The sequence below is a fragment of the Oryzias latipes genome, chromosome 21 (assembly GCF_002234675.1).
Source record: "Oryzias latipes chromosome 21, ASM223467v1".
In the NCBI taxonomy this organism is placed as follows: domain Eukaryota; kingdom Metazoa; phylum Chordata; class Actinopteri; order Beloniformes; family Adrianichthyidae; genus Oryzias; species Oryzias latipes.
In genome coordinates, this window is record NC_019879.2 from 30330412 (window position 1) to 30351836 (window position 21425).

General features: G+C 43.2%; 1 protein-coding gene across 1 annotated transcript in view; it reads left to right on the top strand.

Moving 5' to 3' along the window:
* The first annotated feature begins 8170 nt into the window (after positions 1 to 8170).
* asic4 (acid sensing ion channel subunit family member 4) overlaps positions 8171 to 21425 on the top strand; it is a 121821-nt gene continuing 108566 nt past the window's right edge. Inside the window, exons 1-2 of the mRNA XM_023950706.1 lie at positions 8171 to 8461; positions 16206 to 16891. Of these exons, the coding sequence (XP_023806474.1) occupies positions 16316 to 16891 (576 nt within the window). The 5' untranslated portion in view covers positions 8171 to 8461; positions 16206 to 16315. The remainder of the gene's footprint in view (positions 8462 to 16205; positions 16892 to 21425) is intronic.

Genomic DNA, 21425 nt, shown 5'->3' on the forward strand with positions numbered 1-21425 from the left:
CATGCTCATTCCTTATGCAGGACTTTTTAGCTGAGCGGCATCCGTACAGACAGAGAAAGCATTTTCAGCTTTTGGAAGTGTTTCCTCCCATTCCACTGACAACCAAAACCAGACTCTTCAGACTCCTGAATAAAACAGCGTCCGTCTTCTTTTGCTCTTTGCTAACAAGATGTAATCTTTGGATTTCGGCCTGAAAGCTTCACTCAAATTGAAACGAGTTTATCTCAGAGCAGATTTCAACATCTGATGTTATGAGTAAAATGAAGCTCAAAATGTGATCTTCATTTCAGAACAAGGCATATTGATGTAAAAATCACATCTGTTTAGTGAAAAACAGCATATTTAGAAGCTCAAAGTTGTGTTCATTGTAAAAAAAACATAATAAGTTGGGTTTGAATAAAAATCAAAAAGTAAGGAAGGTTCATTTATACTTTCTTACATTTATTTGATATAAGTTCTATATGAAAATTCTGTGATTTCAATCTATGATTCTAGCCTGTTAATGAGTATCGGCTCGTTGGTGAACAAGTATAAATAAATAAATAGATAAATAGATAAATAAATAGATATATAAATTGATAATTAATTAATTAATTAATTAATAAACAAATATGTGTTAGATATAAATAATAAATAAATAAATAAATATGTGTTTGGCAATGAATAGATGATTTTCCTTTATTTGAAATTACCGTTTAAGAAGACTTGTTTTGGGTAAAATTTGGATTTGTTTTCTCAGTATCATGCTTTCTTGAGCTTCCGTTGATCAGGTTCTGCTATTTGGTCCAAGTGATGTCTCTAAGGCACATGTCGACTTAGGCGTTTTAAATGATCACCTGAAACAGACAGCAACAAGTCTAGGTGTGAAACTGGATAGCAATTTAACTTTTAATGCTCATATAAACTCAGTGGTGAAATCCAGCTTTTTTCACCTGAGACAACTGGCCAAAATTAAACCTCTCCTCTCTCACCATGACTTTGAGATTTTAATCCATGCTTTTATTTCAACACGTTTGGACTACTGTAATGCTCTCTATGTTGGGCTTTCCCAGAAATTACTTGCTCGTTTGCAGTTAGTCCAAAATGCTGCTGCCCGTCTTCTAACTGATACACGGAAACAAGAACATATCACTCCCATTTTAGCATCTCTTCACTGGCTCCCAGTTCGCTTACGCATTGATTTTAAAATTCTCCTATTTGTTTTTAAATGTCTCCATGGACTCGCTCCAAAATATCTGTCTGACCTGATTCAGGTGTACACTCCCCCCCGCTCCCTTAGGTCAACCAATCAGACACAGCTGGTCGTCTCGAAGACCAGGAGAAAACTGAGGGGTGACCGAGCCTTCTCGGTCTTCGGACCAAAAATCTGGAACGAATTGCCCCTGTACCTCAGACAGATAAACTCACTCAGTTTTTTTAAATCTGCTCTTAAAACATATTTTTTCACTTTGGCTTTTAACTGAGTTGGAATCCGGACCTATTTTATGTGTTTTATGCTTTATATTTTCATGTGCTTTTATTAATTTTTGTATTGTTCAGCACTTTGGTGAACCTTGCTCTGTTTAAAGTGCTTTATAAATAAAGTTGAGTTGAGTGAGTTGAGTTGAGGTCAACCCACTCGTGTCTTGAAACATTAAAATGGCAGCTAGCTATAGGAGAGTTTCTGTTCTTCAGTTCTGTAGAACTAGTTCGGTTTGTTCAACTTTTATTCAGTTCTACCTTGAATTAAGGTCAGCTCCCAAAGAAGGTGCTGACATAAAAGAGTCTTTGTGACATATATTCTGTCTGAAGTGTTTGCAAATGTAATTTTGTTTATAAAAGTAAAGGGGGGAAGACAAAAAAGGGATTAAAATTGTAAATTGAATTAGGTGTGAACAAATTGTAGACTTTATTCATGGCCCATATCCCTCAGCCTCAGTTTGCACAGCCAATAATAATTAATATAGTCGAAGACGTTTATTTTCCAGTTTTTAGCCTCTAACTCGGTAAGGTTTTACCGTGAGGGTCGTCCCATCATCACCTTTGAGCCGAAATAAAATCCTTTTGTTTTTTGTGTTTTTTTTTGTGGTATTCTTTCAAATGTACAATTATAACTATCCGTTTATATAATCGACTTTTAGACAAAGCTTAATCAGATATGGGGGTTGTAAAGATTCTGTGGTTTGGTTTGGTGGTTCTTGGTCATGTTTTTGGTTTCCTTTTTGTCAGTCACACCAGATTCAGGTTTTGGTCCACAGCTGCCTTCAGGTCTGTTAATTGCCCTCTGGCTATTTAAATGTCTGGGTTTCTTTTCATCCTTGTCAGGTCATCTGCTCTTTTCTACTCTTCTTGTTTCTCCCCATAGTTTGGTCATGTTTCAGTTTGTATGTTAAATGTTTTACTTTCTGTCGCCATGCCTGGTCTCCTACATTTCGGGTCCTCCCCCAGCAGTTCCTGACAGGGGTCATTGTAGAGGTCTGCTAACCTGTAAGACCTCAGCACTAATGGGTCACCTCCCCATTAACCCTTGTGCTATCTTAGGTGACCCCCCCCCTTACATTGACGTGTTCTCCCTACCATGACAAAGGTGGATAAAGGTGGAAAGATTTCATGTAATCCATGGACACCAGTGAAGATCACAAATCATTGAAGAAAAAAGGTTCAGAGCACTGTCTAGTCCAGGGGTCGGGAACCTATGGCTCGCGAGCCATATATGGCTCTTTTGATGGTCACATGTGGCTCGCAGACAAATCTTTAATTATACTTTTTTTTTTTTTTTTCATTAGACCAGTCCTCGGCGCGATGCGATGCCAGAGGCGCGCAGTAGTAGCGGTGCTTAGAGAGAGAAATCTGCGCCAGCGCTATCAGTTACTATTATCTATTATTTCACAGAGTTTGTACCAGCTGGAAACCTGTGAATTGCCGTGGCTAAAACTGCGCGCTCCCGTCTCTGAGAAAGAGCGCGCAGTTGTGGGGACGGGATGTGTGAAGAAGAAAGCAGAGGGTGGGGCTGAGGTGTTGTGGGGACCGGCAGCAGGTGAATCGCGCAGGGATTGTAAAAACGTAAAACCCGCTGCCCGTCACTCACTGCAGCGTGTGAGTGTGTGTCTGGCTCCCCGTCTGCATGTGAGCAGTCTTTGTCACATCTACAGAACATTCAGACCAACCTAAGATCACGTTTAAAGTCTCAACGCCTGCATGAAGCAGAAACTCACCACGTATCAACCAGACTAGACCATCAGCAAAACTACCACGAGAAATACTCATCATTTATTAGCAACAGCATAACAATGTTATTAAAAAGAATCCACAGACTTATTGTACTTTAAAAATGTTGAAATTACATCAAATGCACACATTCATTTGTATATTTAGTTTTAAACATATTGTCGCGGACTGAGTTTAACTTGTCTGTTGGGCCGCGTTAAAAGTTCTGGAGTTCTGGAACGCATCAAGCAGAGATCTGATTGGCCCTCAGTTCTGTCGCTCAGCCTGTTAGGTAATTTGGACCAATGGGGTTCAGCTATTGGCCAAATAAGGGAAATGGGAGGGCTGGAGCGGGAGCAGGTGAACATAAATTTGGGAGAAGCGCTCTCGTCTCGGCGGGAGAGATTAGGAGCTGCTGAATTAATTGTACGGCGTTTGTTACGGTCTGCAGTAACCAGAATAAAGAACCTTAAAAGAGGTTAAGTCTCCGTGCCTCAGTGTGGGAAAGGGACACTACATTATTGTCTGGCTCTTTGGAAATTACATTTAAAAATATGTGGCGTTTATGGCTCTCTCGGCAAAAAAGGTTCCCGACCCCTGGTCTAGTGGGTCTAGATGACCCAACTCCCAATGTTAAAGTGCCTAGGACAGAACAGGGGTTAAAACAGACTGAAACCCAAACAGTCCTGGATTTAAACCAACTTCATTTAGAAAAAAACTATTTGGTATTGAAGGAGATCCTGGTTCCTGCTTTGGAGGCGTGAGACCCTCGCAGGGGGGCAACCATGAAGGCAGCACACCACAAATCAGGTCTTTGTTGTAAAGCAGACTCGGGCAGCTTCCTAATAAAAAAACACAATAGCCTGGGAGTTTGCCAAAGGCACCTTAATGATTGAAAGACCAGTGGAAGATTTCTCTAAGCTTCAGAAATCAAAGACTAGAATTTTTGGCCACAGTTCTGGACGACGTGTGGAATATTCCTCTGATTCTCATCAGAGACGGAGAGGCCGATCTTCTCCGATGGCAGATTTTTCTGTGGCTGTTTTCAAACACAAGTCCAGCCAGAGAGAAAAATAAATGCAGATCGATCTTGAAATGTTTCCAAGATGTTTGTTATTTAAGGCCAGGGTTGATATTTGAATTAGGAAAACAGAAGCTCATCTTTTACCCAGAAGAAGATCAATAATTTCTAATGTGCAGTAAGGTTCAGTTCAGTTTGGCTCAGAATTCTTTTAATGTTGTCGTTGTGAAAAAAACTAAACTCCCAAAGACATGCATGTGTTTAAAACAGGTAAAATGGCTTCTTTTCTGCTAGAAAACTATATGGCAGACCGAAGAGTTAATGTAAATCTTCTTATAATAATTCAGTGTTGACAAAAATGATCAGAATTAGATGGAACTTTTTGCTTAAACACATCAAGGTAGAAATGATTGAAGTCTGAATTTGCAGAGCTTTTATAAACCTTTTTAGATTCCAGAAGTGAACTTTTCTCCAGCATTTTGTACCAAAGGAGCAGAAAATCCCACCGCTTCCCATCTTCAGGATGTGGGAGGGGCTGAGTCACAGGCTGCTGCAAAAAGATGTTTGCTAATAAAAAGAAAAATGGTATCGATTGTTTTTGTGAATGGGTTAAAAATGTCTGAAAACTTTACTATGAAGACAAAGTTGCTGAGTTGGTAACAATTGGGAATGCCGAATAGAAAGGTGGTTTAGTGGGGTTTAGCTATTTCATGATCACAGCTTTTCAAAACTCACATTTCTTTACACCATTGTGAGTTTTTTCCTGAAGAGAAACGTTCATGAATGTTTCCACGCGTCACACTGCGTCTCTGTAAAAATTGCAAACCTTTCACTTTCACCAATACTACACAACACTTCCACTTATAGCAAAACTAGCGGTAAAAATTAGAAACACTTAAATGAATCCCTGAATAAGTTTTTCATGGATGGCAAGTGTCCTGAACTCTTCCCCTGGATCCAGTTGGTTCCGCAACAGGATCAACAGTCAAAGCTGAACAAGATGTCCAGACTTCTTCTGCTGAATGAGAGTTTTGCTTGTTCACCTTGAGGGAAGGAAAACGTTCATCCCTCATTTGCTCTTTGACCAATTTGTTGTGGTATTTTCCCCCCAGAGGGCTTCTCTCTATAAAGACAAGTACAGCATCATGGGGAAAACTTTAAAATGTTATGCAAATATCAAACATGTCAGGGGGAAAAGCCTGTTGTCTGGTGAATCATGGTTGCCCCGTAATAATGCCCAATAATTGGCTTTATTGGGGGCAAAAACTAAAATCATTTAGTGGGTTTCTCTTTATAGTTGAGAATAAAAAAATGGTTTGTTTTTAAAAAATCAGACACATTTTGAGGAGTTTATCTGGACTTGAATCCTTTTAGAACTCCTTCAACATATTGAGGAAGAATGCAGAATTGTATCGTTTTATTTTCAGTCACCTAGATCTTCCCCAAACCATCACACTACCACCACCATGTTTGAAAGAAGTTTGAGTTGAGACGGGGCACAGACGTTCCAGAAAGTTCCTCTTTGGTCTCATCAGTCCTCTGAATCTTTGTGCATTGGTTTTGTGGATGATGCTCCTGGATCCATGTTTGTCCTAAAGTCTGTCCCTGACTTCTGAGTCTGAAGCATACATAGTCAAATGAGGCCTGCTCGTCTTTCAAGCTTCTTTTGTGTCTTTGATGACCTCCTGGACGAGTCCTAAAGGGACTCATCCTTTTTTTCTCCCCCCAAAGGAAAAGGAATAAATAAGAGTGCTCTGTCTGAAGCCTCAACAACCACCCTTCAAATATGAAACATGTAAAGAAACAAGAAAAACACTATTTTCAGACTTTTATGCAAATCTGACATTTCCCGAGCTGGTTTCTGCAGAGCTGGTTTTCCTGTGGACCACACAAACCTGCCTGTGATACTGCTGAGGAGGCAGCAGCTTCCTGCAAGTCCTCTTTGTTTGTTTTCATCACATTCATGCCTTTCAAGTCACACGCGTGCACATCTACAGGCTGAGCTCACCTGCAGTAAATCTGAAAAAGGTAGACCACAGTTTTTTCTACTTTGGGAGTTTAATCAAGACTATAATTTCTTCCACTTTCTCTTTTGTAGTTGGAAAGCAGGCACAGCACTTCTGCCTTTGAAAACATCTTTTTTTCTGTTGCGTGTTGGACAAAAACCACTAAATTCATGACGTTCCTGTGCGCTGAAGCAGAATCCAGCCGGAATGACGAGAGAATCCCATCCATACAAAAACATTTTTTTAATGTTCCTCTTTGGATTCAATTCCATTTCTTAAGGTTATGACATAATTTAATTCACTATTTGATTTCTTTTTGATTCATCTTTATATTTCTATTCAGAAAACCAATTAGCCTGCACACTTTAAAGAACATATGTTCTATCTGTTTATGTTTAGATGTCATGACACATGTTTGAACGTTTTCATTTAGTAACTCAACGCAACACAACAGCAAATGCTGATGTTTAGCCATGAATGAATGTTCATGCCGTTTTACAACATATAACAGTAGGGTTGAGCAGTTGGAACAAAATGACAGAAATGTGCACAAAGGCAACATTAATAACAATAGAAACAATTCTTTCTATCCCCTCCCTAACCCATCTGGGTCTCCAGCGTACATTTGTGTATGTCCTAGTTCATTTCTCTGCTTGCATCTATCTAATATCTCATCTTTAAACTTTTTTGAATGTAATTATCTTTGTAGTTTCTTCCAATGCAGTGTTCAGTGAGTTTCAGAGATTGACTTCATAAACTATGACTGTCTCAAGCTTGTGGGTGAAATTATATTTCCTCCTATATCGTCTTCTGAAACACAAGAAAATAAATGAATTGGAAGATGTTTGGGAGAGTTTTTAATCTGGTTTTTAACATAAATATTAAAGTCTTTAAGTCAACTAAATCTGAGAACTTCAGCAAACAGGTTATTTGTGTTCTCTGCTGCCTTTTTTGTTGATTCAGAAGTGAAACAAAAGCTTTATATAGACAGAATATGTTTTTCCCCAAAAATCGAGGCAGAAGTCACTAAAATCCGGTAAAATAAAATATGACAGACATAAGGATTGACTGTTAAATAGATCTTTTACTTTATAAAGAATTCCAATATTTTTACTAATCTTCTTTTTTAAATAATTAAGCTGAGATTTCCATTTGAACTTTTCATCCAACGTAAACACAAGACATTTGATTTCTGTCACTTTACAAATCTTAACCTCATCACTATTTAGTGTTAAATTTTCATCTGTTTTGGCGATGAGTAAAAATCACAAACTTTGTTTTTTCCCAATTCAGAAACAACTTATTTTCCTGAAACCAGTTTTTCCCCTTAGCTCTTTCTTCTGTTATTTAAGTTATTCTGTTTTGGACACCGCTTATTGAATTGTGATTGACAGCAACCAGTCAATAGTTACTGCAGACACGCATCATCAGAATCAAAGCTGATTTGAGAAATTCGGGAAGAAAGTTAAAAATCCCATCAGACGGTAACCGTTTGTCATCTATGAGAATATATATACACACTTTTCCGTAATCAGATTGTTTTTTTTAGACTTGTCATTATTTGGATGATTCATGTTTGCTTCTACTTGACAACCATTCCTTTGGAGTCATAATGCTAGAATCCAACTTTATGCTGCTGCTGAAAAACAACGTTGGTGCCTCAGAGAAAACCAAACTTGTGACACAAAGCAATTTTCTGTTGGCTTTCCTGACAGACACACGACCAATGGCTGCAGAAATGATTTAAAATGTTGTTGTTTTTTTAATTTTAAGGTCTGCAGAATCAAACAAGCTGTCAGAGGTTGTGACTTTGGATCCAAAATGCAGGAGATCACGAAAACAAAGCCAAAGTAAAACCTATGAACCACAGAGAAGCAGGACGAGCCGAAGACCACGGACACACTGAAGGTCATCAACACAAACAGAAACAGCTGAGGAAACAGCTGAGCACATGGAGCAGGTGAGCAGTGATTCAAACAGAAAACTTCCCCCAAAGATCCTCACCATCCAGCCGAGAAAGTCTGAAAATCTGAAAATCCAAAGAGTTTTCATTCAGCATTCTGAAACTGCAGCAACAACAGCTGCTAAAGCCAAAGAGTTAAAACTCAAAACACACAGAGACACAAATCAACGGCAGAAAAACATGACAAGGAAACGACAGCAAAAGTGTTAAACAACCGAAACTGGAGGAGGAACCAATTCACCGAGGGGGAAATTAACAAGACGGAGCGGCGACAACCTAACCCAGGTGAGAGCAATTATGAGCAAACAGAAAACAAGACCTGGTGAAAGGACGGAGCTGAAATCCACAAACCCCACACACAAATCAATACAAATATGAACCAAAAAGCCTTAACAAGAAGAAAAGCAGACCTGAAAACACAGATCTGACAGTGAGGGAAAGGTTAATGATGATAGAGAGATTAAAGAGGCTGGAAGAAACAACCTGAAGAAGAAAATCACTAGAAAGTAGTAAAAAGATTTGATCAAGCAAATGCCATTTTCAAATCTGACATCACAATTTAGGAAGAAGAGTCCAACTGAAGCAGAGAAAATGATAAAGCTGTTGGAATGACTTCATACTGAATCTTCTTTCTCTTTCGGCTTTTCCCATCAGGGGTCGCCACAGCGAATCATCCTTTTCCACCTCACTCTATCATGGACATCTTCTGCCCTAACATTAGCCAACTTCATGTCCTCTGTTAAGACATCCATATATCTCCTCTTTGGCCGTCCTCTTGCCCTCCTGCCAGGCAGCTCCATCTCCAACATCCTTCTACCAATGTATCCACTGTCCCTCCTCTGAACATGTCCAAACCATCTCAGTCTGGCTTCTCTGACTTTGTCGCTAACACAGGCAACATGAGCCGTCCCTCTGATGTACTCGTTCCTTATCCTGTCTAACCTGGTCACTCCTAAGGAGAACCTCAACATCTTCATCTCCGCTACCTCCATCTCAGCCTCTTGTCTCTGTCTCACTGCTACCGTCTCTAACCCATAGAGCAGAGCTGGTCTCACCACTGTCTTGTACACCTTTCCTTTGAGTCTTGCTGGCACTCTTCTGTCACACAACACTCCTGACACTTTCCTCCAACCGCTCCAACCTGCCTGCACTCGCCTCTTCACCTCTTTTCCACACTCCCCATCACACTGAACTGTTGACCCCAAGTACTTAAACTCCTGCACCTTCTTCACCTCAGCCCCCTGTAACCTAACGCTTCTACCTTGATCCCTCTCGTTCAGACACATGTATTCTGTCTTACTACGACTGACCTTCATGCCTCTTCTTTCCAGAGCAAACCTCCACCTCTCTAGCTGTTCCTCCACCTGCTCTCTACTCTCACTGCAAATTACAATGTCATCCGCAAACATCATTGTCCAGGGAGATTCCTGTCTTACCTCATCTGTCAGCCTGTCCATCAGCATAGCAAACAAAAAAGGACTCAAAGCTGATCCTTGGTGTAGTCCCACCTCCACCTTGAACTCCTCTGTCTGACCTACAGCACATCTCACCACCGTCATACTTCTCTCATACATGTCCTGAACTACTCTGACATACTTCTCTGCCACTCCAGACGACCTCATACAGTACCACAGCTCCTCCCTCGGCACCCTGTCATACGCCTTCTCTAAATCTACGAACACACAATGCAGCTCCTTCTGACCTTCTCTGTACTTTTCCATCAACATTCTCAAAGCAAAAATGGCATCAGTGGTGCTCTTACGGGGCATGAAACCATACTGCTGCTCACAAATCTCCACCTTCTTCCTAAGCCTGGCTTCCACTACTCTTTCCCACAGCTTCATTGTGTGGCTCATCAACTTTATTCCTCTATAGTTGCTGCAGTTCTGCGTGTCACCCTTGTTCTTAAAGATCGGAACCAGAACGCTTCTCCTCCATTCCTCAGGCATCTTCTCACTCTCTAGAATCCTATTGAACAACCTTGTTAGAAATTCCACTGCTGCCTCTCCTAAGCACTTCCATACCTCCACAGGAACGTCATCAGGACCAACGGCCTTTCCGCTCTTCATCCTTTTCAGAGCCTTCCTAACCTCATCCTTTCCAATCTCTGCTACTTCCTGCTCCACAACAACCACATCTTCCTCCCTTCTTTCCCTGTCATTTTCCTCGTTCATCAGCTCCTCAAAATACTCCTTCCATCTTTTCTGTACACTCTCTTGGGTTGTTAGCACCTTTCCATCTCTGTCCTTAATCACCCTTATCTGTTGCACGTCCTTCCCATCTCTGTCTCTCTGTCTGGCTAGCCTGTACAAGTCCTTCTCTCCTTCCTTTGTGTCTAACCTGTCATATAGCTCATCGTAAGCCTTCTGTTTGGCCTTTGCCACCTCTCTCTTCACTCTACGCTGCGCTTCCTTGTACTCATGTCTACCTTCCTCAGTCCTTTCTACATCCCACTTCCTTTTAGCCAACCTCTTCCTCTGGACGCATTCCTGTACTTCCTCATTCCACCACCAAGTCTCTTTACCGTCTTTCCTCTTTCCGGATGACACACCTAGCACCTTCCTACCTGTTTCCCTGATAGTTTCTGCTGTAGTTTCCCAGTCATCTGGAAGCTCATCCTGACCACCCAGGACCTGTCTCAACTTCTGCCTAAATTCCTCACAAGTTTCTTCATTCTGTAGCTTCCACCACTTGGTCTTCTTTTCTGTTTTCCCTCTCTTCTTCTTCCTGACCTCCAGAGTCATCTTACACACCACCATGCGGTGCTGTCTGGCTACACTCTCTCCTACCACCACTTTGCAGTCAATAACCTCTCTCAAATGACCTCGTCTACATAGGATGTAGTCCACCTGGGTACTCCTACCTCCACTTCTGTATGTCACTCTATGTTCCTCTCTCTTCTGGAAGTAAGTGTTGACTACAGCCATTTCCATCCTCTTTGCAAAGTCCACCACCATCTGTCCCTCCAGATTCCTTTCCTTCACACCAAACCTGCCCATCACCTCCTCATCACCTCTGTTGCCCTCACCAACATGCCCATTAAAGTCTGCTCCAATAACAACTCTCTCTCCTCTGGGGATACTCTCGATGACCTCATCCAACTCACTCCAGAATCTCTCCTTCACTTCTAGCTCACAGCCAACCTGTGGCGCATACCCACTGACTACATTCACCATCACCCCTTCGATTTCTAACTTTAAGCTCATCATCCTGTCTGAGACTCTTTTCACCTCTAGAACACTGTTTACAAACTCCCCCTTCAGAATCACTCCTACCCCGTTTCTCTTCCTATCAACACCATGATAGAACAGTTTGTATCCTCCTCCAATACTACGTGCCTTGCTGCCCTTCCACCTTGTCTCCTGCACACACAGTACATCTACCTTCCTTCTCTCCATCATGTCTGCCAGCTCTCTGCCTTTCCCTGTCATTGTGCCAACGTTAAGAGTCCCTATTCTCAAACCTATGTTCCTGCCTTTTCCCTTCTCTCTCTGGCCACGGGCCCTTCTGCCTCCCCTCTTTCTTCGACCAACAGTAGTCAAATTTCCACCGACACCCTGTAGGTTAACAGCATCGGTGGCGGTCGTTGTTAACCCGGGCCTCGACCGATCCGGTATGTCTAAAGTGTTGTGGATGATTCGCATGGTTATTTTGGCAATTTTTACGCCGGATGCCCTTCCTGACGCAACCCTCTCTATTTATCCGGGCTTGGGACCGGCACAGAGGCAACTGGCTTGCAACCCCTGTGGCTAGATTATGACTTCATACTGAATGCTGGACAATAAGTCTGTTTTTGCTTGTTCTAAACAAATGGTTTGTATTTTCGTAGTTTGCCCATCTTTGTTTTAGATCCTAGACAGAAAATTCTTGACTGAGCCAATTTTGAGAGCAGTTTGGATCAAAGAGAACCTAAAACCTGGCAAAACACTGTGAACGTCTAAAAACCAGACTTTTGTACATTTTCTTTAACCTTGGCCCCCCACCCCAGAAATAGTTGAAGTGTTTAGTTATAAAATGATCTCAATTTTCTGTAAAAACTGTACTATTTATTTTAGAAAAACATATTTATGTCTGAAACTTTTAGAGAATTACCATGTAAAGACAGAGCCTTCGTATTCTCGTCTCTTCGTTGCCATAACTTGTTGTAGTTTGTTGCTGCAGACAAAAAGATTTGGTGTAAAAATGCGCTCCAAAATAGATTTAGACCCAGTGAGATGAATAGATTTGATTTTAACGACTTCTTTATGGCTTTAATGAAGGCTGCGCCCCTCAGGGAAACCAGAGAGGCTTTATTGGTCGTGTGGTATTTAGGGTGATGAGTCAAAGAAATGCTTCTCTTTTCACTACTTTGTTTCATCTGGTGGAAACAGACAGGAAGTTTGGATGATTTGGTTCTTAAAGTCAGCTATACATCCTGTGTTTGCACGTGGAAAACATGCCGCTGCTGCACAGATCTTCATGGTTTTGCTCTTAGCCACGTGTGCATCCACCGGCGCCTCAGCGTTCAGACGTGGAGCACTCCAGTGTCCTTTGTGGTGTTGAAGACGATGTCGTCTCCTCACATGGAGCGCCGTTAAAGGACACCAGGAGATTGCTTTCTTTTTCTGAAAACCCTCAAAGTTCAGCTTCTGCTGAGTGCTGAACCTCCCTGAAGTCCTCCTCTCTCTCTCTCTCTCTCTCCGCTCTTCCTCCTGATGGTGGGATGTCCATCATGATCTCCATGGTGACGGGAACGGCTGATTATACCCAAGATGAGATTCTGAAGTGTTTGCAAATGTGCACTCAGGAAAATTACTCTAAAATAACATTTTCTTAATTGTAAAAAGTGTTTATACACATAATTCACCCCTGCTGTATTTCTCCACAACTCTTTTTTTTCTCTTTTTTTTTCATCCCTGATGTTGCTCTGACCTTTTCCCAATTAGCCTAATTAGACTGGAGTTGTTCTACCAGGTGTTTTATTTATGGTAAAAATGTCTTTTCCTACAGCTTCTTGACTCTTTTTATTTATTTATTTAGTGTTGCTGCCATCAACCTTTTTTTTCTTTTTGCATTTTTTGGTCTCAGCCTCCTCTCTCCTACTTTAGTTATAAGTCATTTATTTAATTAATAATTTCAAGATTCTTCATCATTTGATTTGATCTTTAATGCAGTATTAAAATCAACCAGTTTTCCTTCCTATAATGTCTATTGTTGGTCTGCATGTTTTTATAAGTACATTTGAAAATCCACAGTCTGTTTTTGTTTATTTTGAATCAGAATTGATGCCTATGTAACTGAAAAGACTGCGGGGGAGTTTTCCTATCAGTTAAATACAGCAAACTATCTGTTGAAACCAGCTGCTTCATTTTTGTTCCCAGCATTCAGTCCCATAAATATACAGCTGGAGATGTTCACTCTGTTTAGGTAAAATGTAAAAACTTGACAGTTTTTCCTTCATGGAACAGATGCAGCTTCATGTCTGCAGGAACTCTGAGCTAAAACCTTCTACGGTCACAGACATGTCGCACAAGTTTAAAAAAAACAACTATTGAGAGCTCATCAGGTGACCTCCAGTTGGACAGTTTGGTCCACATGTTGTTTGGAAAAAGTTTAGTTTTACATGAACAACCTGATAAAAACAACATCTCAGAAGAGGCACGTTTTCATCAACAAAAGAAGAAGTTAGGAATTTAGACATTGTAATAACAACCATCTTGTTTTTTGTTGAATGATTTACAAATTCTAAATTAAAAAGATGGTAATCTGAAAGAACCAGGAAGAGAATGCTTTTGTCTGATGGACATTTTCTGTCCCGTCCTCCTGGTCGTTCCTTATTTTCGAGTAGTTCAGAAGCTTTTTCTCTTATTTCCGAAAACATTTCCATCCTCACCTGGTTTGTGAATATGAAGGGGGAGAAAACCCCGGGGGGGGGGGGGGGGGGGGGGGTCGTCTGAAATGAGACACTTATCATAGTGTCAAAAATAAGGTGAAGGTCGGGGGAACTTAATCCATTTTTTCCTGCAGTTTCACAGCATCAAACATAAAATGGGTTTCTACGTTCAGACAGTAATTGGCTTTGACAAACTAATATGAAGCCACCCAGCCCTTGAACGCTTTTCCTCCTGCAGATGTGTGTTTTCTTTATTCACATGGGGTATTTAGACACTGAATGGACTCTGAGTACCCCGCCCCCTGTAACATAAGCCTCAGTATCCTCTGGGAATGACTACATAAAACACTTTGGTTAACAGGCCACAGTTGCTGCCAGAGGCGCCGCTAAAACAAGCAGGCTTCACTTCTGACAATCTCCGACCTCTCTGCCTCCATCAACGCAATTCTGCCGTGGAGAAGAGGCTGGGAAATCACGCGTGGATCGATAAGCAATAGATGAGTCATCTAAACCAGCGGTCCCCAACCCCTGGGCCACGGACCGGTACCGGTCTGTGGGTCATTTGGTACCGTGCCACACAGAATAAATAACTTGCATGACTTCCGTTTTATTTATTTTGAAATCTGAGAGATGTTTTATTTTGAAAAATTGCCCGATTCTCTGTTCCATCCGTCTGTTACTCTTGACGCAGGCCAAGGCGCTCTTCTCTGCCACGTGATAGGTTACCGCTAAAGTAAAACCCAGGATTTACCAAAATGAGTAAAAAACAAACGTTTTTGGAAAGTTTCTTTGCCAGGAGACAGAAGAGGAGCCTTAAACTCCCAAAAAAAGAGAGCTGCATTTCATAGACAGTACTTCTTTTTTGCACCATGAGTGAGGAAAGGGAGAGGATGATGACACCTGTGCGATGTACAATGTCTTGCGTGAAAAAATAAAAGCTCAGAGTTCCTCTTGACACGTCTCCGTTCCTGCTCCATCATCGCGTTGCTGATAATCATCCGCCGCATCTTAAAGACCGGTCCGTGATGACTTTTCGTGACGTCACACCAGTCCGTGGCGTTATAAAGGTTGGGACCACTGATTGAGAGCTTCTCAATTTTCTTTGGGGGGGGGTAATAATGATTTTTAGGGGCCACTTTCCTTCAGAGGTCCGGGCCCTTTGCGGGTGTGAATGGAAGCATTTCTGTGACACAAAAGGAATCCGCCGTTTTTTCTTTTTCTTCTTCAACACCGCTCATTCTGTCACTTAATTATGATAAAGAAAATGGTATTTGACATTTCATTTTTTTTAAAGTTCTCAGGTAAATGTGTAGCAAAATTAAAATAGAAATGTCTAATTTGATCATTAAAATGGATTAACAGAAATGCTTTTTCATTTTCACAATGTAACTTCAAATGACTCAAAAATAACATGAAACATAAATCCTTCAAAATGCTTTTTCCTTTTTTTCTACTTTAAAACCGCTTATTCTGTTTCATAATTAAAACGAAAATGCAAAGAGGGGATTGCATTTTCATTTTCCCATCCACCATGCAAAAGGTGACAGATCGATGCTCTTATCTTTTTATTCTTCATTTTTTGTAGTTGTTGTTGCAGAGACAAGATTGATCGCCAGCGTGTTGCTCGATCCCCCCCCCCCCTTCTCCCCCGCGCCTCATTATTATTTCAATTAGATGTTCTCTCGCGGGAGCTTGTTCGGGGCCGCATTAACATGCGGTGACCTCCCGCAGATCACATCAGGCCGCTGATGTTTGGCAGAGTAACCTCTGGCTCCATCTGCACGCAGGTCAAAAAGTGAGAACAATTGGATGGGGGGGGGGGGGGGGGTCTGTGGGAGGCGCTGGGATGACCGGAGAAGTTGTGACTTGCGTCAGTGAAGAGGAAATAATCCCAAACGTTCCTCCTCATGAAATATGAAGAAGTCTCGTCTTATTTTAGCGCATCTCCAAACACAGCATCCGCGGCGCTGCAGAGCTCCTCTGTTGTCGTTTTCAGACAGATGTGCTGCCGCTAAAAAAGACGGGCTGATCCCTGCAGGCGCAGGCGCAGCAGCGGCGGGCGCAGACGCAGCAGCAGCAGCAGGCGCAGCATCAGTCTCCGCGCAGGCAGCAGCGGTGCAGCAGCAAACTCTCTCCTCTCTCTCTTCTTCTTCCCAGAGTTGTTTTTCCCGCTCGGAGGACCGAAGCCAAGCGAGCAGGAGGGAAGGAGTCCGAGGCTGGAAGCTGCCGTCAGAGAGGAACCCCCAAACGCAGACCTGGCTGCCCCCATGCCTATCGAATTTGTTTGCAAAATCAAATTTGCAGAGGAGGATGAGAAGCAGAAAAGCAAACAGGATGGAGACAAGGAGAGCCTGATCGAGGAGAGCTGCGCACCTCCGGCCAAGGACTTGGCGGGGTTTGCAAACTCCTGCTCCCTCCATGGGATTAACCACATCTTCGTCTCTGGTCGCCTCGGCATCCGGCAGACTCTCTGGGCTCTCGCCTTTTTGACTTCCCTCGCCTTGTTTCTGTACCACGCGGCCAAATGTGCCATCTCCTACCTGGAGCACCCTCATGTGACGGCTCTGAACGAGGAAGCCACCCCTGAGATGGTTTTTCCCGCCGTGACCATCTGCAACATCAACCGCTTTCGCTTCTCCGCGCTCACCGATGCTGACATCTACCACCTCGCCAACCTGACAGGTCTGCCTCCCAAGAACAGGGACGGACACAAGCCCACGGACCTGATGTACCCCGCTCCTGACATGCAGGACATCTTTAACAGGACGGGGCATCAGCTGGAGGAGATGCTCATGAGCTGCAATTTCAGCGGACAGAACTGCTCGGCGGAGGACTTTTCTGTGGTGAGTTCCAAAAGTTTTCAGGGGATGCTCATTCGGCTGCTTTAGGGGAAGTTTTGATGGATTTCTGAAGGGGCTCAAAACTCCAGCGTGAAGTCAAAGGACTTTTGAGGAAAAAAGCTGTTGCTGCTCCTCCGTGGAGAGGAGCGCGCAGCTCTGCGTGCGCGCGTGTGGCTCAACCTCCTGTTTCTCCTGCAAGTTCTGAGCAGCAACAGTGTTTTTCCTCACCTCTGTCTGCTCCCCAATCTGTTTTGTCAGAGAACAAAGTTTGCTCCCAAAACAAGCAAACAAATGGCCTGTGGCGCGTGCGCGCAACTGCGAGGCGAACTGCGCCTTTGACGCAGCAGCTGAGAGTGCACGGCAACCAAAGTGTCATCAAAAATACCCCCCAGCCTTCCTCATGTCTCCCTCTCCCTCCCGGCTGACAGTGCAGAGCGCCGGCCTCTGAGCTCTCTGAGCTCTTGTACCTTTCGGGGGGGGGGGGGGGGGGGGGGGGGGCAGAAATGCTTCTTCAATGTTGTATTTCAATCCTGCTGCTGTTAAGATTAAATATTTACAGACTGACAGACACGATTTTTGCATTAGCTAGATTGACTAAAAGGGAATGAAACAATTTCCAGGGGAGGGTCGGAGGGGGGTGTTTGTGTTTATGTGAGGGGGAGGGAAGGGATCAGGTGAAACGAGGAGAGTTTGCGCATCTCTTCTTCCGTGCGCCGCTGTTTATTGAAGGCTCTGTCCTTGCAGGAGATGAACACCCCCCCCCCTCCTCTGCAGGAAAAATAATGTACAATTGCTTTAGTGATGATAAAGTGTAGATGTCAGGTCCTAATCAGGGATGTTGAACATCGATTTTCTCACCTTCCAAAGATTTGACGCACCAAATTACGCACAATTTTTTATGCTTCATTTGATGAAGTGTTGGCTTTTTTATTTTTTATTTCCCCCTTTCATGTTGAAATTTTCTATCTACATGCAGAAATGACTCCACAGTGGATCTGGCCCTCAGGAAACCAAAAATCAGTTTTATCAGGGAAATGAAAATGACACCTTTGGGGAGGCGGAAAAGTTTGATAAAATTCTGTCGGGGGGCGAGAACACGACTCGAAATGTGCTCCCAGCGCATCAGACAGCAATATCCTGCGACATTTCTGACACTTTTTCCTCCCGGAGTGCATTCATTAGCGGCCCGGGGAGTTCAGACATCCAGGAGATGTCTGTCCCGCGTCAGTCCTCCTGCAGCTCTGTCTTTGGACACTTCATGGCAGATTAAGATCCTGCGGAAAGTTCCCTAAGCTGCTGTTTCCTCCCTGTCAGCTGTGTGATCTGCATTTTCTGGGGCTGTCAGTTAGATTTGTTACAGGCTGCTTGCTGCCTCCACACATGACAAATCACTCCGTCTGAGTGGTGTTGGGGAGCGCGGCAAGGCGCGCATACAAAGGAAGAACGGGCGGTTTTTGAGGGGAGCAACATGTAGAATGGATTGCAAATGAAGCTGAGATGAACATAGTTGGGCTTCCATCGGCTCAGAGGAAGTCATTAGTGCAGGTGATGTTCTATTAATCACACGCGCGCATTTGCAAACGCGCAGGGGAGCGCGGGACGCATCGGTCATTATTCCTGCTCTCCGGGGGCATCCGTTCTCCATCGGCTTCTTGTAATGTGTTTTCTTTTCCATTGATCTATAGCTGGAAGCAGCAGATGTTTGGTTTTGGTAACAGCATGAAGGATGAAAAAAATATATACAAAATCTGAGTAAAATCCTAAATCCTGCAAATGTTTAAATTAATCCCCACATTTAGCCTCAATATTTTTCCAAAAACATTTTTTTTTTGTGTGACCACACACATGACAAATCATAGTTTGAGAGGACGTGGGGAAATTGAATATAGATCTATTTGAAGTTGGTAATAAGCTCTTCTTCATAATTAAATCTTACCTTATTGACTTGGATTAATCACACAAGATAAAGCTGATTCAACAAGCCGTGAACAAACAGATTAATATTTCTTTCTTCCAGTCCAACAGATGAGCGGCGAGCCCTCTGGCTTTTCTTTAAACAGACGAATTGGTTTGCTCTTACTCTCTGCTGTGTTTGCTGCTGCATTATCAGATTTTCCTTTCAGCAAGGACAGACCCCCCCCCCCCCCCCCCCACACACACACACAGACCACTCTTGTATATATCTATGGTGAAAACTAAACAGCTCTGGGGGGGGGGGGGGATAAGTGATCTGGGAAAACTTGGGTGAGCTTTTCTCCTTCAGTCTGTCATTTCACTGAAACCTCTGCTGTGTGTTTTATAGATAATTGAATGTTTATTGGCGTCAGCCACAGAGCATGTTTACCTCTAACCCCTGTGATTCAGGGGGGGGGGGGGGGGGGGGGGGTTTACATTACATATGGCACAAACAAGAGACCCCCGTGTTGGTGTCAGGAAATAAACGAAAGCTGAAATGTTGAAAGGCTGCAGCTCTAGATCTACCTGCTTCCCCACCGTGTTAATAACCTCCAAACTGCATTATGGCTTCTCGCCTGAAGTGCAGTGGAAAGAGGCTGAATCGACCTTTGGTGTCAAAATGGCCGCCGCCGTGATGTGGATACATCCATTGCAACCATGAGGATGTTTGTGTGTACGATGATACACTTGGGGATTTTTTTTTTCAAGTTGCTAAGTTGTTTGTTTTGCGAACATACTCAGGTCACATGACCGCGTCGTGTTTATTTGTCTGTCTTCTCGTCTCAAGTTGACCAGAGGACGTCTGTGCAAGTTATTAGAGAAAGTGTGTCGTCATGGCTTCAAGGAGAAACAGCTGAAGCCGAAGAAGTTTACTTTTTTGAAGCCATGTGTGCTTCGATGAAATGATGCCAGTATCGAAACACGGGACACAGGAAGCCATAAAAAAAGTTTCAATAAGTAGAGATTTTTGGGATGGAAGTAAAGATTTATTTGTGGCTCAGAAAACTGTTCATCTCATGTCCATAATCTTTGGCGGTTCGGCTCGGGGCTGTTTGGGATGAACTTGGACAGTAGATGAATAAACCGCAGAACCCAGACGCTGATGGGGGTCGGAGACCTGACCATTCCAAAGCATGGGTCCAGGTGGAGAACAGGGGGGAGGAGGGCCGGCAAACCGTCAGAGAGATGACCTTTCATAGATTTACAGGAGAAATATGATTGGCTGAGAAGAAAATCGGGCTATTGAGGTATTGGTTTAAAGTGAAGAGTGACGTAACAACCCAACGTACCTTATTTAAATGACGCCAAAGCTTCACTGATGGAAGAACCATGATTTTTCTGTCTGGATATGATATTAGTAATACGAGTATTGAAGGTCAAAATATTGTAAAAAGTATCAAAGTATTGATTCTTGTACATCACCAATTCTGATATCAATTATAATCAGCTATTAAAGTATCAATTACTAATTAATAAACAAGAAAATTCAATTTCATGCGTCAGAACTTGATATTTTTGGTTATGAGATGAGTTACCCCAGTGTTTTGAGCAGACCCCCCCCCCCCCCCCCAGCCCACAGCATTGAACTCCTCCATCAGTCATGTGACCAGAGGAGCTGTGCATCTTAGCAACACCACAGCGGCTTGGGTAGGTGATTTTAGAAATGAAGGTTTTGTGGTCTTAAGCTTGGACATTAAAGTTGCTACTTGGCCAGTTCTTGATGTTTTCTCACTTTTGGAATAACATATAATATGCTTAAGGAAAACAAATACCTATAAGAAACGACCAGTACTGTAATTTTTACCGAATATTTTATAATTGGTATATGTGGAGTTTTGAAACTAACATTTTTGACAACTAAAAAATCGTGACGTCATCGTGTGGTGGTCGGTGTTTCAGTATTTGACATTGTGAATTTCCTACAATTCTTTACGATGATGGTTGTCGGCGTGTTGGTAATGAGGCCTGATGGTTGGAGCCGGGAGCAGCAGCCACTCAGGCGGACGTGTCTGGTGGTGTCTCCATCGACGGCACATAAAGCAGAGAGTGTTATTTTCAGCTTTTCTTGTGAAAGCTGCAGAGCTGGACTGCGGCTCACGTGGACTTTCTGAGATCCATGTGACACCCGTGTGGCTCTTCGTGTCCCGACAAGAAACACATCCCAGCATCTGACGGCGTGTCCTCAGGCGCAGCCTTTCATTCTCACTTAGATGATTATGTGTGTGTGCGAGAAAATCTGCTGAGCCCATGTGCAAATGAGTGTAAGAGTGACACACATTTCCCTCGTGGGCTCTGTACACCACTTAGCAGCACACCCATGCATGCCCCCCCCCCCCCCCGGTGGACGGCGCAGAGCGTGAAAGTGACCGGGTCTCCGGACCGACTCCGTTGTCTGCGGCAGCTTGTCAACTCTCCTGTCGAGGGAATCCCTGCAGCTCAGCTGGTTGCCTGATGTCTGATCCGCCCGACCCTGAAGGTGAGGGGGCGCCCCCCCCCTCCAATCAAATGCTGATGCTTCCTGATACTCACCCTCCATCATCTGGCTGGTCCCAGATTCATCTCTTACCTGCTTAGAGGAAAG